This window comes from Sus scrofa, chromosome 15 (assembly GCF_054392235.1).
Source record: "Sus scrofa isolate SSC_HxYL_T2T_F1_AM1 chromosome 15, Sscrofa_HxYL_maternal_Yorkshire_Landrace_v2.0, whole genome shotgun sequence".
Taxonomy (NCBI): Eukaryota; Metazoa; Chordata; class Mammalia; order Artiodactyla; family Suidae; genus Sus; species Sus scrofa.
The window spans coordinates 151726902-151752026 of NC_139397.1; the positions used below are offsets into that span (position 1 = coordinate 151726902).

Sequence of the window (25125 nt, forward strand, 5' to 3'; positions counted from 1 at the left end):
CAAGTGTAGGTAGGAAAACCTACAGAGGGAAGCAGATGAGTTAGGCCCTCTGGGAGCGTTCACTTCGAGAATAGAAGGCAGACCCACCTGTGGGATCCGCTCGCACAATAGTCAATACGATGAGAGGGAGAGATTCATTTTGCCAGAAGTGTCACAACAAAGAATACCAGCGGAAGCTTCAGGAATACACAGGGAGAAAAAAGACAACATCCAAACTAGCCAGGTAGAGCCCGTGTCGTCTCACCCCAGTCCTTCCTCCGTCCTCTCCCCTGCCACGCCGCAGCCCCGTCCCTCTTCTGCTCCTGCTGCAGGGGTTGGGGAGGAGGCTTCAGACATGGCTGGCAGCTGGGCGGCCAGCAACTGTGCCCACTTTGCAAACTCCCACCGCTACCTCCCAACCCCCGATGCTAATGAACACACGGTCCCTTCCTTCGCCAGTAAGCGAGTTCTGACTGAGCACAGAGTCAGCTGTCAACCCCGAAGGATGGGCGGGTCCCCCACCTTGAAGTGGTGGTGCATTTTCCTAATCCAGTGGGAGATTTTGCTCTTAAAGAGCACTTGTCATCAGAAAACTCCTTCCTCCCCACTTTCCGGGCTTAGATGCCATCTTAAACGTAGAAGATGGTGACAGGTATTTAAGACGCGGAGGTGAAGGATTGCCCAGTGTTCAGCATACGTGCGTCTCATTCAAGTTCATGTGGGAGGAATGACCCACGTCCGCAGTGTTAAGGTCAAAGGTGGAGCTGACCCATTCCCAACAGGAGACATCGGAACTGCTCCGGGCTGTGTCCCCCCCACGTCCCTGCCTGGTAAATGTCCCCCTCATTCGCCACCCTCAGCGCCGTGCGGGCAGTTCCCAGGCTGCGCAGCTGCCGTAGCTGCTCCTGCAGCGCACTGGCTGCTTGGATTCTCTTTAACGCCAGGGATGGGAAGGTCTCGTGCAGGCGCGTGGCGCTGAAACGTCTGAAAAACGTGGACCCGCGTCAGGGACTCTTCCCGAGAACCCCTCCCGTCTTTGAGATGTGTCAAAGCAAACCCTTGACAGACAGGAGGACACAGCTGGGGGGAGGCCGAGGGCACTGGCGTGCCCGCGTGGCTGCCTGGCTCCCACCCTGTGACACACTGCGCGCTGGCAGAATGGCTTCTACGCAGGGCCTTCTCCCAACCACTGGGACGAGTTCAGGGCGTGTGCTAAATGTTAGAATCTTTCTCCCTGCCCGCCCCAGAGTTCACGCGCCTGCCCCTCAGGGCATGGGGCTGTAGCTTATTGGAGGCATAGGACCAAGAAGCCAGAGTTAATGAGAGATCTTCCAGGGCTGGTGGACAGTCTTAAGGCACCGTCAGGTTACCTGAGCAGAACCACTTCATCACCTTTAAGGGCCGTCCTGGGCTTGTCCCATTAGTGGAACACGGCTGACACAGAAATCTGAAACGGCCAGCTTCCTCTTCAAGGGTCCTCTGATTTGGACAGACCGTTTTATCTGGGGACACTATGAACTTGTATGGGAATATTCCCCAGAAATGTTGGGGTCTGTTAGACTGCTGGTCTCAGCATCACACCACTGAACCCATCATGTCTTCTCTGAATTCCGGACACACATGCGTCAGATGGTATCACCAAGGAGGCCAAGCCAGAGGTCATCTCCAGTGAGATACTTTATTACAGAGAGTTTAATAATATCTCTGTTAATTCCTCATTGTGAGTTTTTCCCACCAAACTTTAAAAACAAGAACTTGAATTAGAGAGGCCTTCCACACTCCTGTGTCCTTGCTAACGGTTAAAATGAATAAAACCGACGTTTGCCTGTGTGCAGCCCCAAAAGGACTAACTAGGCCCCACCTAACAGTTTCGGACGCTAACCGGACGTGCTTCCCTCGCTCCCTCTCTCTTCCCTGTGAGTGCATGTCACCGGTTTTGTTGTGGAAGTAGATTTTGTGTGACTCAACGATGCCTTTGAGCTGAAATTGAGCCATAAGCCTGTCTTCCCCTCCGGCCCATTTTCTCGGATTACAGGCACTTTCCTGCTCCGATCGCAGGCTTTCCAGTCGTGGCCTTGCTCCCAAACCCCTGTGTGCCTAGCATGGAAACCAGGTCTGCCCTCCTGTTTTCCCGCGGCTCTCCCTCCGCTTTCCTCCTGCGTATCGTATCGCCGCACTGGCTCCTCGCAAGGACGGGGGTGTGTCACCCTCTTCTGTGTGAGGTCCAAAGGGCACGGCCCCGTAGGTGCTTCGGTCGGCTGGACTAACTTGCCGAGACTTTTCTCAGCCTTTTACAACATCATCAAAAATAATTTAAGACCTTTTTTTAAAAAAAAAAAAAAAAAAAGTTTAGGAAAAAGGAGGATATGCTAAATGTAAATTTTTAAAAGCTCAGGTCCAAAAAATTGGTCTCTCGGGTCTCTCCTCCTTTTCCAGCAATTGTTCCCCATTTGGGGTTTCCTTTGTTTTTTTAAAAAACAGTTTTCTCTTGTAAATGTGTGCAGGAAGCAATTTGGAGGCTTTGGGCATGATCTGACTCCTCCGTCTTGGAAAGCGGGAGAAGGGCCTTATTTCTCCGGCCGGCCCGCCCTCTGCTTCCTGTTTTCCCAAGGCCGGCCCCGAGATGCCCCGAGGTGCGGGGCCTTTTCAGCTCCAGGTGTCCCAGCCCTGTTCCCGCAGGAGGCAGCCGCAGTCCATCACGTTGAGGAGGGCGCGGTCAGGTCCCTCGAGACACCCCTCCCTCCCTGGGCTCCTGGGCTCCCCGCGGCCTCTGCCTGGAAATGGGTCCTGATGCCGCGGGGAGCCCAGCCTTCGCCACCAGTGAGCCGCCCCGGCGTCCCTGCGGCCGCACGGCCCGTGTCTCAGCCTGGCCGTGTTCCGGGCGCGGCTCCCGGCGTCTTCGGCATCTTGATGAAGACGCTCCCTGGGATCCTCTGAGAGAAGGAGACAGGCTCTCTGTGCCGCGAGGTTCCTGGGGGGCATCTGTCCCCTAGGACCCCCAGGGCTGTCCTTGCCGGGGATTTGGGGCTGTGGGGTTCCAGGGTGCTGGGGTTGTTTACCTCCTCACCGTTCTGGCTCCTTCCCCGAGCCTTCCTTCCAGGAATGCCTGAGAAGAAATGACCAGAAAAGAGTCACATTTCAGACATTCTGGGGAAGTTTTTACCAACGTTAAAAATCATCCTGTTTACTTTTCCCGTAAATGCGAATTTCCACGGACCAGCTTTGTCGCAAGCACAGTACCTCCGTGGCCCTTTTGTTTTCTCCTGACAGTTGTACAGTAACTCCGCCGACCTGATAACCCGAAGCATCGCGATTTCCTTGTCACTCTTATTCGTTGCGGTTTTTTCAAGGGTTTAAAAACCTGCCCTTTGCTTTCATCCTCCAGCCCTTCTATCTGTGCAGCGCTGCCCGGCCGGCTGGGAGTTACCGGGTGCGTGTGCTGCCCACACCCCACCCCTCCCCACCGGTGCCCCCGACCCCCTCTCCCGACCCCACCCCCATTCCCACTCCTGCCCCCCTCCCACCGCACTCCCCCCGCCCCGCCCCCCCGTCCCCCACCGCGCATGCGCACCCCTCACACCACGCGCACCTGCTCTGAGTGTGGTAGACTTAACCTGTTTGCAGCTTTTCTGGGGGTGAATGACTCCTCTACGTGGATCTTACACATGCACCACCCTTTGGCGCACCTGAGTTTTGTTTCTCCTGATAACTGACAATAGCTGAGCAAGACACGTGTTTGTATAGGACTGTTAGACTGGAATGAAGTGTCTGTAGCATTTACTTAATCTCAGCGAAAAGAAAGATGGCTTTTCATTGCTTTGGTAAGCTTAAGGAATGGTAATCCATTATACCCTACTTTGGAAATTTCCAGTTTTAAATACAAGGTAGTTATGCCCTGTGGGAAACTTAAATAATCAAAGCAGCTGCACCTAATTGTTAATAACTTTCTGAATTTCCACCAGATTGCATGCTTATGATTAGATGTGTAACTGGCCCAGCAAACCAGCTGTGTCCTTAAGGGGAACTAGGGAACATTACGGTTCCTCAAAGCTGGGCCAAGTTCGACGTCTCCACTGACGGTTCCGTAAACTCTTTTCTACCCTCCGTGGTTAACTACTTCGGGTTTCCAAGTTAACGATGTGTTCTGTTCTTTAGCTGGCAGTCCTTAAGGAATTGTAAAGTATTGGACTCTAATCAACATGCCATCTGATTCCAAAGTCACTTCCTACTGGAGGCATTTTCTAAGCATCAAGTATGAGGATACCATGACAACATTCAGGGCCTTTGAACTATCTGGATTAAATCTGGATTCACGAGTTTTTACTCAGCAAGGAATATTTTTCAGAGTCATAGGTTTAAAGGCTTGTTGGACATTCCACTGCATGCCGGTTGAGAGCAGCTAAAACTTCTCTCCCTTAGATTTGTTTGCACGAGGCGGTTCTGCTGCCCAGGGTTTGCCTGTGGAGTGGTTTTGAGCCTTCCCTGCATGCCTTCCATCGTGATGTTTTTCGGGACTTGTTTTTGGCGCGCGTCACTCTTCCTTAGCTTACGTTTCAGTGTCTCCTGGGCGCCGATGGCGAGAGGAAGGATGCCCTGTTCTGACCGTCTGTTTTCGTCACAGGCATCCGTGCTGGGTGAGAGCAGTCTCGCTGGGGCTCGGCGGGGCAGTGCCTGCGGCTCCTACGCTGTAAGGCACTTTCTTTGTTTCCTGAAATTTCTGCTGCATGACCCTGGGGTGACTTGCTCAGCACAGCTCCGGCCCTGGGAGATAACTAACCCGAGTTACAGGGAGAAAGCACTTCTCATCTCAGTCTCCCGTGGTACTAAAGGTCACGGATAATGTGAGTCGTGTAACCTTTGGTGGGGAGTTTAACGTCCTCACTCATCCGAGTACGTTGCGGTCAAAGGGGAAGGACTAACCTCAGCTGAGCTTCATCCGCTCTTTCCCTGCAGCCCCCGTGAGGTCAGCTCCAGTTAATAAAAGGGCAGAAAGGGAATTCAACAGGCCACCAGTTGTTTTCACCTCTGGATGATTGAGGAAGATAAATCTAAAGTCTCAGACTTGCATGGGATTTCCTTTTTTTTCTTGCTCTTCTTCTTTTTTTTTTTTTTTGTCTTTTGACTTTTTAGGGCCATACCCTCGGCATAGGGAGGTTGCCCGGCTAGGGGACAAATTGAAGCTACAACTGCTGGCCTACCCCACAGCCACAGCCACACCAGATCCAAGCCGCGTCTGCGACCTACACCACAGCTCACAGCAACACGGGATCCTTAATCCAGTGAGCAAGGCCAGGGATCAGACCCGCAGCCTCATGGTTCACAGTCAGATTCCCTTCCGCTGTGCCACAACGGGAACTCCTGGAATTACCTTTTTTTAATTTTGCTGTCTTTTCACCCCTTCAGGGGATCCGAAGGGATAGGCTTTCACAATAAGGGTGTAGTAATTGCACAGGAAACGTAGTAGTTGTCGAATGAACAAAAAAGGGCAAATGACGGCGCTCCCATTGTGGCGCAGCGAAAGCAAATCCGACTCATAACCATGGGGTGGCAGCTTCGATCCCTCGCCCCCCTCACTGGGTTAAGGGTCTGGCATTGCCGTGGCTGTGGTTTAGGCCAGCAGCTGTAGCTTCGGTTCAACCCCTGGCCTGGAAACCTCCTTGTGCTGAGAGTACAGCCCTAAAAAGCAAAAAAAAAGAAAAGAAAAAAGGAAAAAAATAGGCAAATGAATGAAGGATAAAGGTAAACAAAACGGAACATGGGATCCGCCCTTGGACGTGAGGGAGCTCCCGGCCTGGCCTGAGGACCGGCTGAAATGGCATCAGCCCCGGGGGGCAGTCCCCAGAGGCAAATGCTCCTGGGCACCAAGGATGCTCCACGAATCCTGTAAATATGCATCCTCGGAGCTCCCTGACAGCCTGGTGTTTAGGATGTGGTGCTTTCACCACTGCGGCCTCGAGTTCAGTCCCTGGCCTGGGAACCGAGATCTCACATCAAGCCACAGCATGCCTCAAGCTAAAAAAAAACAAAGAAAAAGAGATTCTCCTCGTCCCATACAAACTGTGAGGGCTCACTAAGAAATACTTGAAAGTGCTTTTGAAAATTATTGGCTACTGGAGTTCCCGTCCTGGCGCAGCAGAAACGAGTCCGACTAGGAACCATGAGGTTGCGGGTTTGATCCCTGGCCGTGGGTGTGGCCCTAAAAAAAAAAAAAAAAAAAAGGGAAAAGAAAAGAAAATTATTGGTTACTTAATCAATTGGCTAAATAATCCAGTTTTATGATCTAGTCAGTTTCTCCAGTCACCGTGAAGACTGGGGAATTCTCATGAAGTAAGCCAAGGTCACCTACAGTTTTCTTCAGAGTGAATTTTTATAAATATTAAACCTAGTGATTGGCATACCATGAGGGTTTTTTGACATCTAATTAAACACCAGCTAATTTCATATTGAGTACATTTTAGTGGGGTGGAGCCCACTATTTTAAGTCTTTTTCCCAGTTCTTAAATATTTTTGAGGCCTTGAGAAAGCTCTTAAACCCTTTGGAGTGGATGAAATAGCTCTGGCCCACATGACGGCAAGAAGGCAGCTAAATGGTTTTCTTTTCTCCGTAAGAGACAGCGCCCTAATTCTTGCAGAGAATGCGCTTCCCAAGCGCGATGTGGATCTCTGGTGACCCAGGCAGAACTTCTTTCGAGTGTCTGGCAGGATGTACACCGTGGATTCTCTTTAAACGTCACCTCTGTAGAGGAGCTTTGCTGAGCAGCTGATTCCCGGCCGTCAGGGTGCTTCCTGGCACTGCCGATGGCTCTTGTGTTGTTATGTTGGGCTTTCAGCCTCCGGCAGGAGGGATGGCTTTGAAGGTAAAGCAGGCCTAACGTGGGGCTGCATGCCCCTGGGATCACGTTGTGCAGAAGAAATAAAAGAATGAAAACACATTTTTTTTGTTTCTGCACTAACGCTGCCCTCCCACAAAGAAGGCACACACAGTACACATCTGTTGGATTAAATGGGACACATTGAACCCCGGGGTAAAGTCCCCTTGGGGATCTTTGGGCCATCATCCGGTGCCCGCAGATCAGCAGGCTGAGTGGGAGGGCAGGGCCGCTAAGCTCTGGTCCCCCCCCACCTCCCCTCCCCGAGGCGTCCAGCCCAGCGGATGCGGAGCTCCCCACGCCCGGGAGCGCAGCCTGCCAGGCTCTCCATCAGCTCGGAGCTGTGGCTGCTGACAAACGCACCTGCCCTTGTGAGGGGGCTGGGGGTCCCTCTGGTGGTGACCTCAGAGTCCAGGCTGACCCCAAGTCTGCACAGGACAGTGCTGAGCCCACCATGAAAGTCTTGTCCCCGTCCCCGTTCTCCCAAGAAGTTAGCCTCAGACGCAGTAGGTGTTTACAATTAAATGACTCACTAGTTAAATTAGTTAACGATTAAGTGACCAGGTCTTGGACGCAAAACAGTTTTGCTTGAAAACCTCCCTGTTTTCATCCTCCTCCCAGTGCTAAGGTGGGTGCGTTGGAGGAAGGACCTGGGCTGTGTGCCAAGTGGCCTTTTTAGTTGTTCTGACCCTTTGGGACGCTGTCGTGACCAGGAGCCATGAGCGTTGTCTCCAGCAGAAAGTGACAGCAGGGGGAAGCCGGCTTGCCTTCTCTTGCGAAATCCTCAGCCTGGGCGGTCAGTGTCCTTATTTCGTGGTGCTGATGACAGGCTACGTAACCCGAACCAGGTCTCGTGGCCGATAAGAGGCGGACCCTGGACTCAGACCTTTCTACCTCCCGTCAGCCCACCTTGGCCACGCCGCCTCCATCATACCGGTGACTCCCGAGGTGCCACACAGACCGCAGCAAGGCAGACTTTATGCTAATCCTTTGCCGAGTGATCAGGTCAGATCAGGCAACTTCAGAGCAGTTTTTGACTCAGGAGCTGGGGAGACTTGGGCTGGAAACAAGCCCTGTTAACAGCAGTCTGTCCTATCTCTGCACCGTAAACCAGTGACACGGAACATACTAGAACTTGTCTGCAGGGGGCAGGTGTTCCTCCCTCGGAGCAGCAAACCCAGAGGCGAAATACTTCTGCTTTCAAGGCTGACGTTAGGCGTCTTCCTTTATTTTGAACAATAAAGCTGAAAGGCGAGGCTGGGAATGCTGGTAAATTTCTCGTACACACGCCACACGCGGCAGTGACTCTCACACGTGGTCCGTGTAGAGCGCGTGGTCTGTGCGGCCGAGACAGCATCTTACACAGTGTGTGTGTAAATACACAGTAACTGTTTATCCAGCAGGGCCAGGAGGTTAGGCAGGACGGTCTCGAGAGCTTGCTCGTCTGGACCAAGGCGCTTCACGTTGTAGTGGGTCCTCCAGCAAGTACTCCTCCAGTGCCCGCTGCGCGCCAGGCCTTGTCTGGGCGCTGGGGATTCAGCAGGGAACAAAACAGACACAGACGCAGCCCTCGGCAATTCCACGCGGGTGGAAAACCAGGCAAACTTGGTGAGGGTATCTGCGCTAGTGTTGCACACGCACCCCTGAAGTGCGGCAGCTCCTTGTAATGTGCAGCGGGGGCTCTGCCGCAGGTGGGGAGGCCCGGGTGGAGCCCAGTCGGTGGGCCTGACTGGCTGCTCAGACCCCCCCGGGTGCTGAAATCCTGCCTCCCCTGCCACCTTCCCCCGACCCTGCCTAGCTCAAGAGGAAGGTGAGAAGTTTTTTTTCAGGGGCAGGTATATTTAGGGCTAGAACAAATGTGAATACACATCAAAACTAAGAGGAAGTTTCCAGGTACGTGAGTGGCTGGTGTTTTTGACTCCAGCAAAAGAGAGGGTGCCGCAGCTGTGGTTTAGGTCACGACTGCGGCTCAGATCTGATCCCTGGCCAGGAAATTCCGTATGCCTCGGGGCGGCCAAAAATGCAGGAAGGAGAGAAAAAGAGAGAAAGTTTCGGTGGGTGGATAGACACGTAGGCACACAAGCAACCAGATAGACGGTCATGTGACTCTCCAATAAGCCAGGCCCGATTCTGTATGAAGCCTCAATCGTATCAGGTTTTCACGTAGAAAGAGAATAGGCAAGCCAGCTTTTCCGCTTCCCCAACACCAGGCGCCCTGGCCCCGTTCCGGGTCTGTGCCAGGTGGGGGCCGGCGTCACGGCTCACGGTCTCCAGGCCAGCCCCTTCCTCGCAGAGGGATGCTTCTCTGCACAGAAACGAGGTGTCCTCCGCACCCCAGCCGATCAGATGCTGTGTGTGCTCTCCCCTCCTAACCCGGAATTGTGTGTTCCTCTGATAGCATGATTAAGCCCTGTGTTTTGAGTGGCCTGAGCGGGAAGCAGCTTCGTTCCCGTTCCTGGGGGGCCGGTGCTGGCCACACTCCCCGCGCCCTCGCCTGCCTTCCTCTGGGCTGCGCGGGGCCTCGGTCCTCCTCCTGCCTTTGCTGACCTGTTCTTTGTTTCTGTCCGACTGTCCCGGCCGGCTGTGTGGGCAGCCCTCGGAGCACAGCGGCCAGCTCAAGTCCAGCTCCCGCGCCTCCTCCAGAGCCAGCTCGGCGCGGGCCAGCCCAGTGGTGAGTGCTCTTCTCCCCTGTCCCGTGAGAAGCCCCCTCCACCTCCAAATGCCTGAACCCAGGACTTAGTTCAGGTCGAAGTGAAAACAGAATTGGGGAAGGTGCTTCCAAACTTAGAAAATGACTGTGCGGTGACACAGTATCGCATCGCTCTGGAGGCCCCTGGTGGCTCAGCAGGTTAAGGGCCCAGCATCGTCACTGCAGCAGCTCAGGTCACTGCTGTGGCAAGGGTTCCATCCCTGACCCAGGAACACCCAAGACAAAAAAAAAAAAAAGAATGGCATCGCTCAGTTTCTAAAGTCTGGTCTAAGAAGCGCAAGAGAGTTGGGGCTCCTGCTGAGAGGAGGGAGCTTTGCACAGGGGAGCAGAAGTGTAGCCATGTGTGTTGATGGGTTGCATTTTGATGATTTAAACATGTGAAGGATTAGCTTTTCACATTTTGTTTGCAACGTTACCTGTTACGGGACCCGGGCAGCTTTTGGGATAAAGCGCTGGCCTGTCAGCACCACGACACACACACTGTGCCGTGGGCCCTCCGTCCACTGCATATGAAACCACAGAGCTACCCTCCTGTGTGTCACTCAGCATGAAATGTGACAAGTTCTGCTTCAGAAAATAGGGGTCCTGGAGTTCCCGTGGTGGCGCAGTGGTTAACGAATCTGACTAGGAACCATGAGGTTGCAGGTTCGATTCCTGGCCTTGCTCAGTGGGTTAAGGATCTGGTGTTGCCGTGAGCTGCGGTGTAGGTCGCAGATGAGGCTCGGATCCTGCATTGCTGTGTCTGGGGTGTAGGCCGGCAGCTGCAGCTCCGATTTGACCCCTAGCCTGTGAACCTCCATATGCCGCAGGAGCAGCCCTAGAAAAGGCAAAAAGACAAAAAGGCAAAAAAAAAAAAAGAAAAGAAAAGAAGAAAATAGGGGTCCTGCTCTCTATCCCCCGTCATTTAAGCCTCATGATTGTGTTTCTCCGCTGGTCTTTGGAATGTGGGTTCCCCTCGTCTGATGCTTTGAATGAGGAGCCGTGTTGCTCCTGTGACAGGAAGGGGGTGGCAGGGTGGATTTCCCCGGGGACACTGGGGCGAGGGGCTGACACAGTGGTCAGGGACAGGGCGTTGGTGGGCCGGGGCCACGGGCCGAGCGGTGTGGGTGCCAGCCCTGCACAGCGGGGCCGCTGAGCGACCCGCAGAAGAAAGCGAACTCTTTCCTCGCTGCTCCGTCACAGACGCGCTTGCTGTGGTTCTCAACTCACTCACACGGCCCCGCAGTCAGACGTGCCGGTTCTGAAAGGTGGAAGAGTTCCCGGTCGGCCGTCAAGGAGGAGGCCGCGGGGCTGTGATCACGCCTGCCGGGTGCGCCCTCTGGTTTGCTTTTTAAGTTCTGTACAGCCTGTAAAAGCCGGGAGGTTTCGCACCGCAGCAGACCTCTGCTGCTTCTGGGGGAGCGAGCAGAGGGACCCCTGGGACCGAGGGCCTCTGTCCCCCACACGTGCCCTGCTTTCCCCGACACCAAGGCCAAGGCCAAAGCCCGAGCCTTTCCCGCTGGCCTTGAGCGCTGCTTCTGTCTCCAGCATTTACGCATCCGGGGCGAGAGAACAAAAGACAGGTAAGGGGCTATTTCCCTGCCCCCCTCTGTGTGCGAATCCCACCCCCACGGCCGGGGAGCCCCCGCCCCAGCAGTGAGGGAACTAGGAGCGGCCGCTCCCGACGGCGCTCAGGGGTGGCAGGAAATGTGGGGTGACGGACACCCCTCGAAGTCCAGCGCTTACTGCTCCCCCCAGGACCATCAAGCAGGGACAGTAAGACGTCCGGCTGTTCAGTGTCGTGTCACTTCCGCGTTTAGAACCTGACGAGTCACCTCGTACAGGCGGCACGCAGATGACTGAGGAGCAGGGCTAGTGAGCTAGCAGATGACTAAAGGGCAGGCCCGGTCAGCTAAGAAGTTCCTGCCCGGCTCAGCAGAGCGGTCGGCGGCACCTGCCTTTGCCTCCAGGCTCTGGGGCTCGTGTTTCATGTGCTGGTAGCCCAGCCGGTGTCCACGGGAAACCTTAGCGCTCCCAGAACTATGGCTTTCCACGGAAAATGCAGCGTGGAGTACCTCTGCCCATGCGTAGCGCTCTCACACGACTCTTTGGAACAAACTTGAGTCCTCCCAGTTGACAGAAGACAATGGGGTGGGGGGGGGTGCCGAGAAAAGCAAGAGACTGTGCCCCTGATGGTTCGATGCCTTTGGGTCAGTTGGAGCATCGGGATGAAGTCAGAACAGCCCCGTCTCATCGCTCAGACCGAAGGCTGAGTCAGGTGTGACTTTCTCTGCCACCTGCTTCTAGACCTCTGAACAACTGACCCACATAAATGGGTTTAGGGGACCCCGGGGAGGTGAGGGTTACCTGTTCTGGTGTCTCTAGGGCCTGAGAACAAGAGGCGGGGTCTCTTTGTAACCAGGAGTCTAGCTGGGTCTCCCTTCACTTGGTCCCTTAAGGGCCCTGGGCTCACAGGACCTCAGGGACTCTGGAGGCGCAGCCAGGTCTTCAGCCCCCTCTCTCTCCCGGAGCCCACTGCTCATCTGCAAAGGCCTCCTGACTCTAGTTGTGCTCTTGGCACGTTGAAGGACAAGGTGAGCACCCCACAGATCGAGAGGGGACCTCAGACCTGAGGACGCAGACACCCCTGTACCCACCACGCAGGGCCATTTCCCAGGGCACGTGGTGGCCGGCATCCCTGGCCTCGCAGGCTCTGCAGGACAGAGCTGAGTTAGCCCTCTGCTGTGTGGTTCCAAACCTCCGTCCCGGCCCCGTTTCTGTGTTCCGAGTCCTAGGTGGCGACACCACTGCAAAGGGGTGGGTGTCTGTATCTTGGGCTTGTGAGGCCAGCGGAGTGTGCATGGATGTGTTTGGCCTTGTGGGCTGGAAAGAGGCCAGGAAACTTGTGCTCAGCTCCCCTGGTCCTCCCTCTGGGTGTGGGGGGAGCTGCCCGGACAGGCAGTGCCCAGGGAGAGGCCCGTCGGGGCAAGTGACCCTCCTGGCCAGGCCTCTCAGACGGGCACGGAACAGGAAGGGAGCAAGGAGTGCCAGGACCCAGATTCGAATGTCACAACTCTCATTCCTGGCTGGGGACACCTGGCCAGACACGTAGACTTTCTGAGCTTCACCTGGAAAAGATGAGTCATGACACGCTCAAGCAACAAAACAGCCCAAGTCGCTCAGGCCTCCATCACCTGCCTCTCTGGGGCCGTGAGTGTTGTCCCCTGTGGCTCCTGGGGAAGCATCTGGCCCGGTGGCCCGTCAGGAGTACAGCTCCGGGGTGGGGGTGGGGGCTGTGGGGAAGGAAGTGGAGCCCAGCAGGGCCAGTCCCGGGAGGCTGGGGTGTGGGAGGAAGGCTGGTGCCCCGGGTGCGGGGGAGGGGAGCTCAGCCCAAGAGCAGAAGTAACTGGGATGCAGGCAATGATGGCTTGTCCCGCTTTTAGAAAATAAAGGTGCCTCAGCATCCAGAGTCAAGTGTTCCCGCCTCCCCTGCCCCCACCACCGTGGTCCCCCAGCCTCCTGGGAAGCAGAGGGGACGCCCGCCCTGCCTCAGGACGTGCGTGGCCTGATCCCGCGCTCAGGGTTCTCATTCTGCCCGGGAGCCGGGTTTTCTTCCCCGACCAGGCTCTTCCTTTGGAGGAAGTCGTGGTCCTTTCATTCCGCGGGGGGTTATGGAATGTTCTCGGCATCGGGCTGCAGTGCCGAGCAAACGTACCCACTGCCCTCGTGGAGCACAGGCTGGGGGGCAGACCTCAGCAAAGGGGTACCATGTAGACCTCAGCAGCTGGGCCCCGGCGGGAAGGCAGGATGCTGCCCGGGGTGGAGGCTCCGGGCCTGGAGCGCGTGTTTGCAGAGCGCCTGGGCCTCCAGGCTCAGAGCCCCGCCCGGGCCAGAGAGGCTGTGGGTGTTCGAAACATCCCGCCGGGTGTCCTGGGGGGAGCCCAGGTTCACGTGCCCCTGTGTTTCCAGCGTGAGTGGTGACCTGGAGTCGCAGCCCCGTTCGAGCTGGAGAAACAAAAGCCCGACGTGACTCATGTTTGGTGTCGCGTGAAGGGGTGGGGGCAGGGACGGAGTGGAAAAACAGGTCTTGAATTATGAATAGACAAGTTCAAGGACAAGTCACTCAGGATGAGGTCAGTGTTACTGAACTTAAACCAAAACTTTCCATTCTCATGGTAGACGCCACCACTGTTCCTGTTGGAAGGAAAGTCCCTGCAGTGGGTGTCTTCTGAGCCGTGGCCACTCCTGTCCCTTGGTGTCCTGAGAGGGAGCCTGCGATGGCATCGCTCCTGTGACCCCATTTCCTGTGTGGGGCTGGGGCACCCTGAGGAGAAGTCCTTTCGTCCCCGGCCCCTTTGCTAGGGTCGTCTGTGCCCGCAACCTGGACTGGGTCTCCAGGAGGGTGGGCAAGCCAGAGGGCAACACGGAAAGCCTGGCGTGCGGAACGCACCGGGCCTCAGGCTTCAATGAGCCTAAATAGTAGTAAACTCCTGCAGACGCGACGATCCTAGAAGGTTGGAATTAATCAAATATTTCATGTGCTCTACGTGAAGCATTTGTTTTTGGAAGAGTGGCCATAATTTACAGGCTCACAGAAATTTCTGGGAAGTCACCTCTCCCATAGACTTTATTTTTTTATTTTTTTTTATGTGTAACCAGTCCACTGCTGACTTGTTTTTTTTGTTTTGTTTTTTTTGGTTTTTTTTTTTAATTTTTTTTTTTCCCACTGTACAGCAAGGGGGTCAGGTTATCCTTACATGTATACATTACAATTACATTTTTCCCCCTACCCTTTCTTCTGTTGCAACATGAGTATCTAGACAAAGTTCTCAATGCTATTCAGCAGGATCTCCTTGTAAATCTATTCTAAGTTGTGTCTGATAAGCCCAAGCTCCCGATCCCTCCCACTCCCTCCCCCTCCCATCAGGCAGCCGCAAGTCTTTTCTCCAAGTCCGTGATTTTCTTTTCTGAGGAGATGTTCATTTGTGCTGGATATTAGATTCCAGTTATAAGTGATATCATATGGTATTTTTCTTTGTCTTTCTGGCTCATTTCACTCAGTATGAGATTCTCTAGTTCCATCCATGTTGCTGCAAATGGCATTATGTCATTCTTTTTTATGGCTGAGTAGTATTCCATTGTGTATATATACCACATCTTCCGAATCCAATCCTCTGTCGATGGACATTTGGGTTGTTTCCATGTCCTGGCTATTGTGAATAGTGCTGCAATGAACATGCGGGTGCATGTGCCTCTTTTAAGGAGAGTTTTGTCCGGATAGATGCCCAAGAGTGGGATTGTGGGGTCATATGGAAGTTCTATGTATAGATTTCTAAGGTATCTCCAAACTGTTCTCCATAGTGGCTGTACCAGTTTACATTCCCACCAGCAGTGCAGGAGGGTTCCCTTTTCTCCACAGCCCCTCCAGCACTTGTTATCTGTGGATTTATGAATGATGGCCATTCTGACTGGGGTGAGGTGGTATCTCATGGTAGTTTTGATTTGCATTTCTCTTATAATCAGTGATGTTGAGCATTTTTTCATGTGTTTGTTGGCCATCTGTATATCTTCTTTGGAGAAATGTCTATTCAGGTCTTTTGCCCATTTTTCCATTGATTGATTGGTTTTTTTTGCTGTTGGGTTGTATCCCATAGACTTTAAAAGATGCCTTTGCACACGCTCAGCTTAGATCATACTCCGCCGGCTTACGCATTTTATAAGCCCTTTCCCGTAAAGTTTTCACACTGACCGAAGATGGTCAGCGCTGCTCGGTAAGTGAGAGCCGGGAGGCAGATGGGCTGCAGGGTCTGTGGCGCTGCCGCCCTTTCTCAGATGCGGAGGCGATGTCCGCCATGTCCTCACTGTCCACGAGGTCCCTGGCTTGTCCCACGCGGGGGACGGCCTGTTGGGGCCTGGGTGGCTCACTGTACTTTAATCCACCGAACAGGGCCAGGGATCAAACCCACATCCACAGTAGCCACGACAGTGTTAAAAACCCTTTCATCTATCCTGTTTCTTTGTCTCTTACTTTCAGAGATAAAGTACTGTGTTTTGTGTCACACTAAACTCATTTTAGGGTTACCTACCTGTTCCTTTGTTGGGGCTGTAACCCCCCCCCCCAGTCACCCGACTGACCAAGGCTCCACAAGACTGCCATCTAGTGGCCGTCAGTGGGGCTGCCAGGACTCTGCGGGGCTGCACCACTTTCCATGGGGCTCCCCGTACTTCTCAGGTTGCAAGGTTAACAAAAACACCTGTCCCATGTCATTCAGAAAACACACAAACAGCACTTAGTCTGCTTTGTGGAACAGAGATTGGGAACAGTAGTTAAGCGCAGATTGGTATAACTCTCACTGAGCTTAATTTTTCCCTCTGTGGTTTCTGCTTAAGACATATTCTAAATTTTCACATTCTGCGTTCGTTGTGTTTCAGAGCTGGGTCATTTTTCAAACTTTGTCTTCTTTTTAGGGCTGCACCTGCAGCATATGGAAGTTCCCGAGCCGGGGATGGAATCTGAGCTGCAGCTGCTACCTACACAGCAGCTGCAGCCACACCAGATCCTTTAACCCACTGCCCTGGGCTGGGATCAAACCTGCACCTCTGCAGCCACCCAGGCCGCTGCAATCAGATCCTTAACCCACTGTGCTATAGCAGAAACTCCTAAACTATTTTTAAATTTTTTTTAATTAAAGAGAAAGCTGTGGTTTTTAGGGTTTTTTCTTTATTTCTTATTTGGAGTTTTGCAAATTATAAAGGCGATGTTTATGTTGAAACATTGCAGCACAAAGCTGTGCTCAAGGCCCCCACAAAACCAACGCTTTTTGATCTGGTATACATGCCTTCTAACTTTTCTCATAAGACAGCCTTTAAAAAGTGGAGTGCTTTTCCATAAAAGATATTTTTGGGTGAACATAGGACTTCTGGAGCTTCATTTTTCTGTGCAATATGTCTCTATTGTTGATGAAAAGTCAGGAAGATATACTTAAAGTGCAGAGCAAAAAGCAGCAGGCTCGACAGTCTCTACAGCTGAATCTTCCTATTCTACCAAGAATTGCTTTGCCTTCCTTATTTACATCTCATTAATATTCATCCTGCAAGCCGACCTATTCTAGGGAATGAAGGCCTTGAGCCCAGGAGATCTAATGACTGCCCAGCAGAGGAGTCCTGGACAGGTAGCTCTGCCTTAGTTATCTGAAATGTTCAGGAATATTTCGATTCCCAAGTGGAGAGAAGGCCCCCAGCCGAAATGCCAAAGTCATCATCCCCACCACCCCCCACCTCGGTGCAGGGCTCCCGGGGCTCCGACAGGGACGGTGAGAGTGGACCGTCTCCGTCGGAGGCCGTCTCCACAAGCCCTGGAACTTCTCGTTAGGCCCGTGTGACATGCACATCTGAAAAAAAACATCCAGATGTATAAGTTTACAGGTACCAAACGCATGTGCCAACTGGTGGCAGGAGGTGTGGGTCATGGGTGTGCGTGAGCTGCCTTTAGCGGGCCCTGACTGTCCCACGGAGAGTGGAAGGGGACACGTCTGGGCCAAACGAGTCTGGAATCTGTGAGACGCACAGGCTTGCTTGGTCCTTGCGGGGGGACAGCTGGCTGGGACCAGATGGAGAGGAGACTGCTGGGGAGGAGGGGCACACCGAGATTGGAAGCCCCCCCCCCCCCGCCACCAGGGGCTTTCTTAGCAAGCAGACAGGAGGTCCAGCCCGCTGGCTTAAGGGACGTGGCCCTTCATGTCCTCTCCTCCTCTCAGGACACGGAGGGGACTAGTTAGCTGAGAGGAGAGCGTTCCAGCTAAGGACCCAGACGTGAGCTGGCGGGGGGAGACCAGATGCAGTGGCTTTGGGAGCCAGACCCGGGGGCTAAACTTGGAGCTGTTGAGAAGACACTTGAGCTCAGAGCTGGTTTCAGGAACTGCCTTCTTTTGAATGAATCGGCTATTTTGTTTTTGGTTTTTTGTCTTTTTAGGGCCACACCTGCAGCATATGGAGGTTCCCAGGCTAGGGGTCGAATCAGAGCTGCAGCTGCCGGCCTACACCACAGCCACAGCAACACCAGATCCGACCCGTGTCTGCAACCTACACCACAGCTCACAGCAACGCCGGATCCTTAACCCACTGAGCAAGTCCAGGGATCGAACCCGCATCCTCATGGATACTAATGAGGTTCGTTACCACTGAGCCACAACAGAAACTCCTGGATCGGATATTTTGGATGCTTCCATTTGCCTCCCATGGTTGGCTGATTAGCTCTCACACTTGCTGGGCTATTTTCATGCTTATTCAGGTCTCCTGCCCTTCAGAAGAGGTTGAAGTTTCAGGGAGCGTGGGGGTGGCGGCCAGTGAGCCCTCCTGGTAGGGACAGGATGGTGAGGCCAGGCGCGTCCAGCCTAGCCTGGGCACAGGGTGGGGAGAGGACAGGGAGTGGTCACTTGACAGTAAGTCCCTGCCTCAGCAGCGTCCTGACCAGCACTTACGCCTGCACCCCACCCTCTCCTGCGCCCAGCGGCACTGCAGGCAGCTGCCGTGCTCGCGAGCGGCTCTGTGGTGGCCTTGGACCCCAGCCATCAGGACTTCTCGGCCTGCAGTCTGGTCTGCAGTGGAGGCAGTCAAGGGTGACCGCAGGCTCCCTGCTCACGCGTTGGGTTCAGCCCACCAGAGATGTGCCCATCTCCCTGGCGATCAAATTCGAGAACTTCTGAGCCACAGGAAGTGGGGTTGGGGACATGATGGGAAAAACCAGAGTCTGGAGACAACTGCGTACAGGGTTCTGTCACCCTCTGGGACTTTTCCCGTGGGCTTTTGGGAAGGGACCCTCAATGTGCCCGGGGCGGGGGGGGGGGCACAAAGGAAGAGTTGGCCTTGGATGCCGAGCAGAGAAAGAAGCAGCAACAGTGCGACCTCCCCACATGGCAGGGGTCTCCCTCAGGGTGGCCGCCGCCGATGCACAGCTTGGGGCTCTGTAGGCTGCAGTGGGTCCCACAGAACCTCCTGCCACAGAAGGGAGAGGAGGGGCCTCAGAATCACGTCCAAGCAGGAAAGATGTGAAAATCAAATTCCCGGGCCCCCCTTCCCACCTGGCAGAACTCCTGTGCCTTCACCACCCCCAGCACCTCCCCGCATCCAGGCGTCACTCTCAAGATGTCTAAACTGGAATTGTCCCACCAAGCCAGTTACTCTCGAGCAGCGGGGCCAGCTCTTTCCCTGGCTTGGGAGACTCAGTTCAGTGATAACAGAAACTGAGACTCTGTGGGTTCATCTTCCAGCCGCAGAACCCGGGTCGCGTTCTGTGTTCTGTCCCCATCATCGCTGGGCACGAGCGAGGCTGGCGCTGGTCCTCTCTGACGCCGAGTCCTGCACACAAGGGTGGACGCCTGACAAGTCCACCCCTTCGGCTTCTGTTCATTCACAAATCACCTTCCTGTGGAAATTGTGAGAGTTGAAAAACCACATGGTGCAGTTCAGCCGGGCCTGCTGGGCTGCCGTGGGCCGTCCCTGTGCCGCCAGCGTATCCGAGAGTCTCACGGCAGAGGAGTGTGCAAAGCACAAAGGACGCTAATGCTTTATTTTATTACTCTCATAACCCCTAAATCCAGCATTGCCATCTAATGCTTTTAAGTATTTAATATTTTTCCATTTTCCCCTCCAGGTTGAAGAGAGATCAGAAAAGGACTTTGAGAAGGTAAGAAATTTCTGTAGCACTTTGTATGGTGTCATGAGCCACGAGGGTCCTGAAATTTACAGATGAAACCAACAAGAAACTATTGTTTGATCTAATCAAGATTTTCACTGCTGAGAGGACAGGGCTGGCGTGGGACTCTGCAGCCTCGCGTCACCACCTTCGGGGTCCCGGGGAGTCCCTTCCAGGGTGGGTGTGAAACCAGGACAGTGAGGTGTTGGCACTGTGGTGCAACAGGATCAGCAGTGGCATCTCTGCAGCATCAGGACGCAGGTTCGATCCCTGGCCCGGCGCAGTAGGTTAAAGGATCCAGTGTGGCTGCGGCTGCAGCATAGGTCAGTCACCTGCCGTTCGGATCTGACCTCTGGCCTGGGAACCCCATATGCTGTTGGGCAACCAAAAAAGGAAAAAAAGGGGGAAAAGCAGAACAGTGAGATTATTCGCGGTGGGCCCAGCGTGGCGCTTACAGTGAGTCCAGGCAAATCCCGAGCATCCGCGAGGCCCCTGCAGGTGAAGCTCTGTTGGTTGTTTACCGTACACCCACTGAAGGTTTTCTGGTTTGGAAATGAATTCCAGTAGCGGTGCCTTCATCGGAGGCCGTGAAGCCCTTCTGGCTTCGGCTGATACCCGTTTGCTCTTCCGTGTGCAGGGCTCCCGTAGCCTGCCCAGCCTGTCGGCAGCCACCCTGGCCTCCCTCGGGGGCACCTCCTCTCGCAGAGGCAGCGGGGACACCTCCATCTCCCTTGACACCGAGGCGTCCATCAGGGAAATCAAGGTGAGCCTCTCTCCTTACTCGTGACCTTGAGAAACCTTTTAGGAAAACGGTCTTCATGTCAAAAAAGATTTCATTTGTAAGATTCCAGCCCTTCTGGGTCCGGTCTCCCTCACCTCCCCTGAGCTCGGCGTTCCAGTAACAGAAGGCCCAGCTGGGTCATGGTCCCCCAGCCCCAGCAGGGCAGACCCGCCTGGGGTCCCAGCTCTCTGCACACCTGGGAGACCCTGGGGTGCCGGCCGCCTCTGAACACAGAGCAGACGTAGACATGCCGAGCACAGTGATGGAAGGTGCTGGGTGCAGACGGCCCCCCCGCTCCCGACGGCACCACCTGCCCTCCGAGCCCCACCCTCTGCCGCAGTGGCCCTTGCTCTCCGTCCGTGCTACGTGTCCTGTGCCTCCTGTGGCCCTCGCCACGCTATTTTAGTGAATTCTCCTGCCACTGGTGCGTGGACACGGTCCCCGGTTCCATCCTCAGCAGTGGCGTGTGGGAGAGAAGGGGGACGTTGCATCTGGAAGGGATTCAGTGCGCATGAGAGGCTCCGTCACCAGCACTCGTGGCCTCCGGACAGAGAGCCAAGGCCACGGAGGTGCTTCCCCGTCAGACGTGGCTCATTTCTGGAAGAGCTTTCTAGTAATGAAAACAACCTAAGAACAGCAAGATCCTACCATAGGGCACAGGGAAGTGTATTCACTATCCTGTGATAAACTGTCGTGGAAAAGAATACGAAAAAGAATATATATATATATATACGTATGTATGTATGACTGAGCCACTTTGCTGTGTAACAGAAACTCACAACACTGTAAATCAATGGTACCGAAACACAGTTTTTTTAAAAAAAAAAAGTGCTTAAGGAGATCCCCTCATGGCTCAGCAGTAACTAACCCGACTCGCACCCATGAGGACATCGGTTCCATCCCTGGCCTCGCTCCGTGGTTCTGGGATCCGGCGTTGCCGTGCGCTGTGGTGTAGATTGAGGATGCGGCTCGGATCCCGCAAGGCTGTGGCTGTGGCGTAGGCCAGCAGTTGCAGCGCTGATTCAGCCCCTAGCCTGCTGCAGCCCTAAAAAGACCAAAAGAAAAAAAAGACCCCAAAACAACAGCAACAAAAATAACTGGTCAAAAGGGATCAGCCGCCAATGGCGCTGTCTGAACAGCTGGGTGCTGTTTGCCAGGGATGTCAGAGAAGGAACTCAAGCAGCGGAGGGGATGGAACCAGGCCCGCCTGCAGATGCCTTCCCCGTCCTGTGCTTTGTGGGGACAGTTTTGACTGCTCTTCCTGGAATGTCCCTCCTCTGTGCTGGCCTGGCCTCCCGGGGCCCTTTGTTCATCCAGAGCCCCTCGATGGAGCGTTTGCTGCGGTCGTAACGTGACCCTGCTCCGGGGTCACGAGCCCCACCCACTTGTCCAACAAGGATTTATGGAGGGTCCCCCCGGGGATGTGGGGTGAACCAGGCAGGCGAGGAGGGGGCCGGGGGCTCCCTAAGGGGACGGCAGTGCTGTGCCGAGTTTGGGTTTCAGCATCTTGCTGTGCGTAGCACAGAGTGAAACTCAGAGAGTTTGAACAAACTCGTTAAATATGAATAAGTTCACTTGTTCTGTTTTCAGAGAGTCTTTTGCCTGTTTTATAAAATTGTGTAAAAGTTCATGAGCAAGGAGTTCCCGCTGTGGCTCAGCAGGATCATGGGCATCTCTGCAGCACCAGGTCGCGGTTCGATCCCTGGCCCGGCACAGTGGGGTAAGGATCCAGCATTGCTGCAGCCGCGGCGTAGGTCGCAGCTGCGGCTCAGATCTGACCCCTGGCCCGGGAACTCCAGATGCCACGAGGCTGTCCAAAAAGAAAATAAAGGAAAGAAAAGAAAAATACATGAGAGACACCCACATTTGATAACATTGTGTTGAAAATATCATCTGAGATACCCCTAAATCTTCGTCTTTGTAGTCCTGAAATTTATCTTATTTTCCTTTTAACTCGTAAAAAAATTAAAAGAAGATCGCTGTGCAGGGGACCCATGAGGGACCCCCCAGAAGGAGAGAAGAATCAAAGAATCGCCTGTTTCTTTACTGTCCCCGTCCATTTTCCTCCCTTGACGTCCTTTCTTGCCGTTTCCCCAGGAGCTCAATGAGCTAAAGGACCAGATTCAGGATGTAGAAGGCAGATACATGCAGGGGTTGAAAGAGATGAAGGTACCAGCTGGCGGAAGTGTGGGCTTGTGTGATTAACCCAACTGAACTTTAAAAACTCCTCCAGGAGCCATTCAGGCTGCATGCCGGCTCCCAAGAGGCTCCAGACTCTTAGCAGCTGGAGCGGCAAGAACGCCTGTAGCCTGGGGTCTGTGCGCATCCTTCTCCAAAGGCGGCTTTGGAGCCGAGTTTGTAAATTCTAACTCCTCCGTAGAAGAAGTGACTAACGCGTTTCCTGATGCATGTCTTGTGCTCCCCCCACCCTCCACCTGGCCTCAAACCTCTTTCCTGTTTCGCACAGAAGGGTACCATGCACCCGAAGAGGGCTTTTCTGGTTTTCCTCACTTTCTGCACAAAAGTGCTTCACCTTAATTTGCTTCTCGAAACACCTGGTGTCTACCAGAAGGAAGTGCTATCACTGTGCCTTTGAAACACCCGAATTATGTGCAGAGTGCACAGTGTGACTCATGGAAACCATGCCTGGATGTCTGTCATCTTGGGTTTATTTGAGTAAATACAGGATGCTTTTAGAAAGTGGAATTCCTGCGTTGTGCCAACCGGGAAAGTTAGTTGCCGGGCTCCCCGAGGGTGAGGTGGGGAGTCAAGAAGCATGTCCTCCGGCTTCCCCAGGCAGCTCCTGGTCTAGCAGGAGATGGCAAATGTGTTACTTCCTTTTTAACTCCCGAGAAAGTACCCCCAACAGTTCGAGTTCAGTATCACGGGGGGCACCAAATCACATGGCTAATTAATCACTTTCCTGCATCACCTCCCTTTAAAAAGGGGAGAACATGGAGTTCCCGCTGTAGCTCAGGGGGTTAAGAACCCAGCTAGTATCCATGAGGATGCGGGTTTGATCCCTGGCCTCGCTCAGGGGGTTAAGGATCTGGCCAGCATTGCCGCGAGCTGCAGCGTAGTCCTTGGATGCAGCTCGGATCTGGCATTGCTATGGCTGTGGCATAGGCCTCTGCTGTGGCTCTGATTCACTCCCTAGCCTGGGAACTTCCATATGCCATGGGTGCCGCCCTAAAAAGAAAATTTAAATTAAATAAATTTTTTTAAAGTGGAGGAGGGAGGATGAAGATTCTGGCTTTCAACTCAGGCTTGGCGTTGAAAAGGGAGCCACTGAAGCAGCCCAGGAATCCTGCTTCCACCTAAAATCCTTGGCCCTGTTTGCACATGCAGGCGGAGAGCAGCGCGGGTCCCCCAAGAGCCTCCTGGTGGCACCTGACATGCTGTCCAGCTGTGCCCGCCTTTCTCTGGCTCAGGGTGGTTTGTGCGCCAGGCCCCGCCTCTCTCTGTTTGCCCCCGGCCGCCTCCCCGTCCGCGTGTGGGGATCCAGACGGGGCTGTTCTGTGTTGCCTGCCTGCCAGGGCGGTCCCCCCGGGGCGGGGGCCGCGGTTACTTTGCAGGCCTCTGTGCCGGCGACACGCCTTTCAGAGGAATGACCTTTTCCTTCCCAGGACCTGCCCGGTGAGCGGCGTTCCTTGTTTCTTTTTCCCGTGGGTTGAAAGTGTGAAATGCCACCGAAGTCTCTCTGGGTTCATGAGCCCCGACGGGGACGGTGGGCAGCTGGCGACAGGTGTTGTGTTTTCCCAGCACTGGCTCTGGCCCGGGCTCCGCCTGCTCTCGTGTCTGGAGTGATTCCTCGAGGGACACGTCCACCAGCCCCACCCGTAGAATCACGCAGCCAGGGCGCCTCTGCCTCTGCGACCAGGGCCCTTCCCCCGCATGCGCCCTCGGCCTGATGACTCAGTTATTTTCACCCAGAGACCCAGTTAGGAACCGATTTTCTGAGTCACGAGAATTAGATCCAACGGAAAAGGGGGACTTTGTGAGCCCGTCGGACGCCACGTGGTTCTCACTCGGGGTCATTTGCTCTCCCGTAAAGTCGACACGTAGGACTGAGTTTGGGGCATCGAGTTAAACACGCTAACGCCTCCGCGGTTTTGTTTCTTTCCGCAATTCCAAAACCGTGGCCTGGCCTCTGCAGGACTCCCTGGCGGAAGCGGAGGAGAAGTACAAGAAGGCCATGGTCTCCAACGCGCAGCTGGACAACGAGAAGACCAACTTCATGTACCAGGTGGACACGCTGAAGGACGTGCTGCTGGAGCTGGAGGAGCAGCTGGCCGAGTCCCGGCGGCAGCTCGAGGAGAAGAGCAAGGTGCGTCGGGGCGCGGGGAGGGCGGGACCACGGGGGGGTGCAGATGTGTGTAAGTGGTAGATGCAGATGTGTGTAAGTGGTATATGCAGACGTGCGAGAAAATACACACGAGTGCTGTTGGCGAGAACGCTCGTGTGCATGTACACACGTCAAGGGTATACGTGAGGATGGCGGGATGTGTCCGTGTGCATATCTGTCCGTAGACGTATTTGATGGATGGTGTGTGTACATACGCGTTCTTCATATGGACACAGGTATTTGTTGGGGGGGGTGGGGTTTTGGGTTTTTTTAAGTGGTCGCACCTGTGGCACATGGACGTTCCCAAGCCAGGGATTGAATCCCAGCTGTAGCTGCGGCAACGCTGCTTCCTTCAATTGGCTGTACCAGGCTGGGGATTGAACCCGTGCTTCCACAGCAACCCGAGCCACTGCAGCTGGACTCTTAACCCACTGGACCACAGCGGGAACTCCTGGTTTTTTAAAACAATAGTTCCTTATTTGCCCTGGACGCCTTAACCTCTAAGAAGGAAAACTATATTCTTTGCCAAGGGACTTGAGCTATGGATGTGCACAATTCCAGTGCATAAGCTAGAGGCCATTCTCCTGGGAGGACACTGGTGCGTTTTGCATGTAAGGTAAAGTCATGACCGTGAGGAAAACCTACCTGCGAAAGGACCAACGTGCTTGGCCAAGGCACCATTGGATGCCTCAAGATTTTCCTCTTAATGTACATTTCTTGATTTTTATTTTGTTTTCTCAGCATCCTAAAGAACATGTTTCCAGTATC

The 25125-nt window shown here is 54.2% G+C and overlaps 1 protein-coding gene across 50 annotated transcripts in view; it reads left to right on the forward strand.

Moving 5' to 3' along the window:
* LRRFIP1 (LRR binding FLII interacting protein 1) overlaps positions 1–25125 on the forward strand; it is a 156132-nt gene that overhangs the window by 106881 nt on the left and 24126 nt on the right. For 14 of the 50 annotated variants that reach the window (XM_084998816.1, XM_084998820.1, XM_084998819.1 and 11 more), the window contains 3 exons: positions 19190–19222; positions 19869–19994; positions 24169–24339. In XM_084998816.1, the coding sequence (XP_084854942.1) occupies positions 19190–19222; positions 19869–19994; positions 24169–24339 (330 nt within the window). Of the gene's footprint in view, positions 1–3364; positions 3410–4600; positions 4667–9441; positions 9520–19189; positions 19223–19868; positions 19995–22109; positions 22182–24168; positions 24340–25125 lie in introns of all 50 variants that reach the window. The other 36 variants (XM_021075501.2, XM_021075506.2, XM_021075473.2 and 33 more) reach the window with 5 other exon arrangements.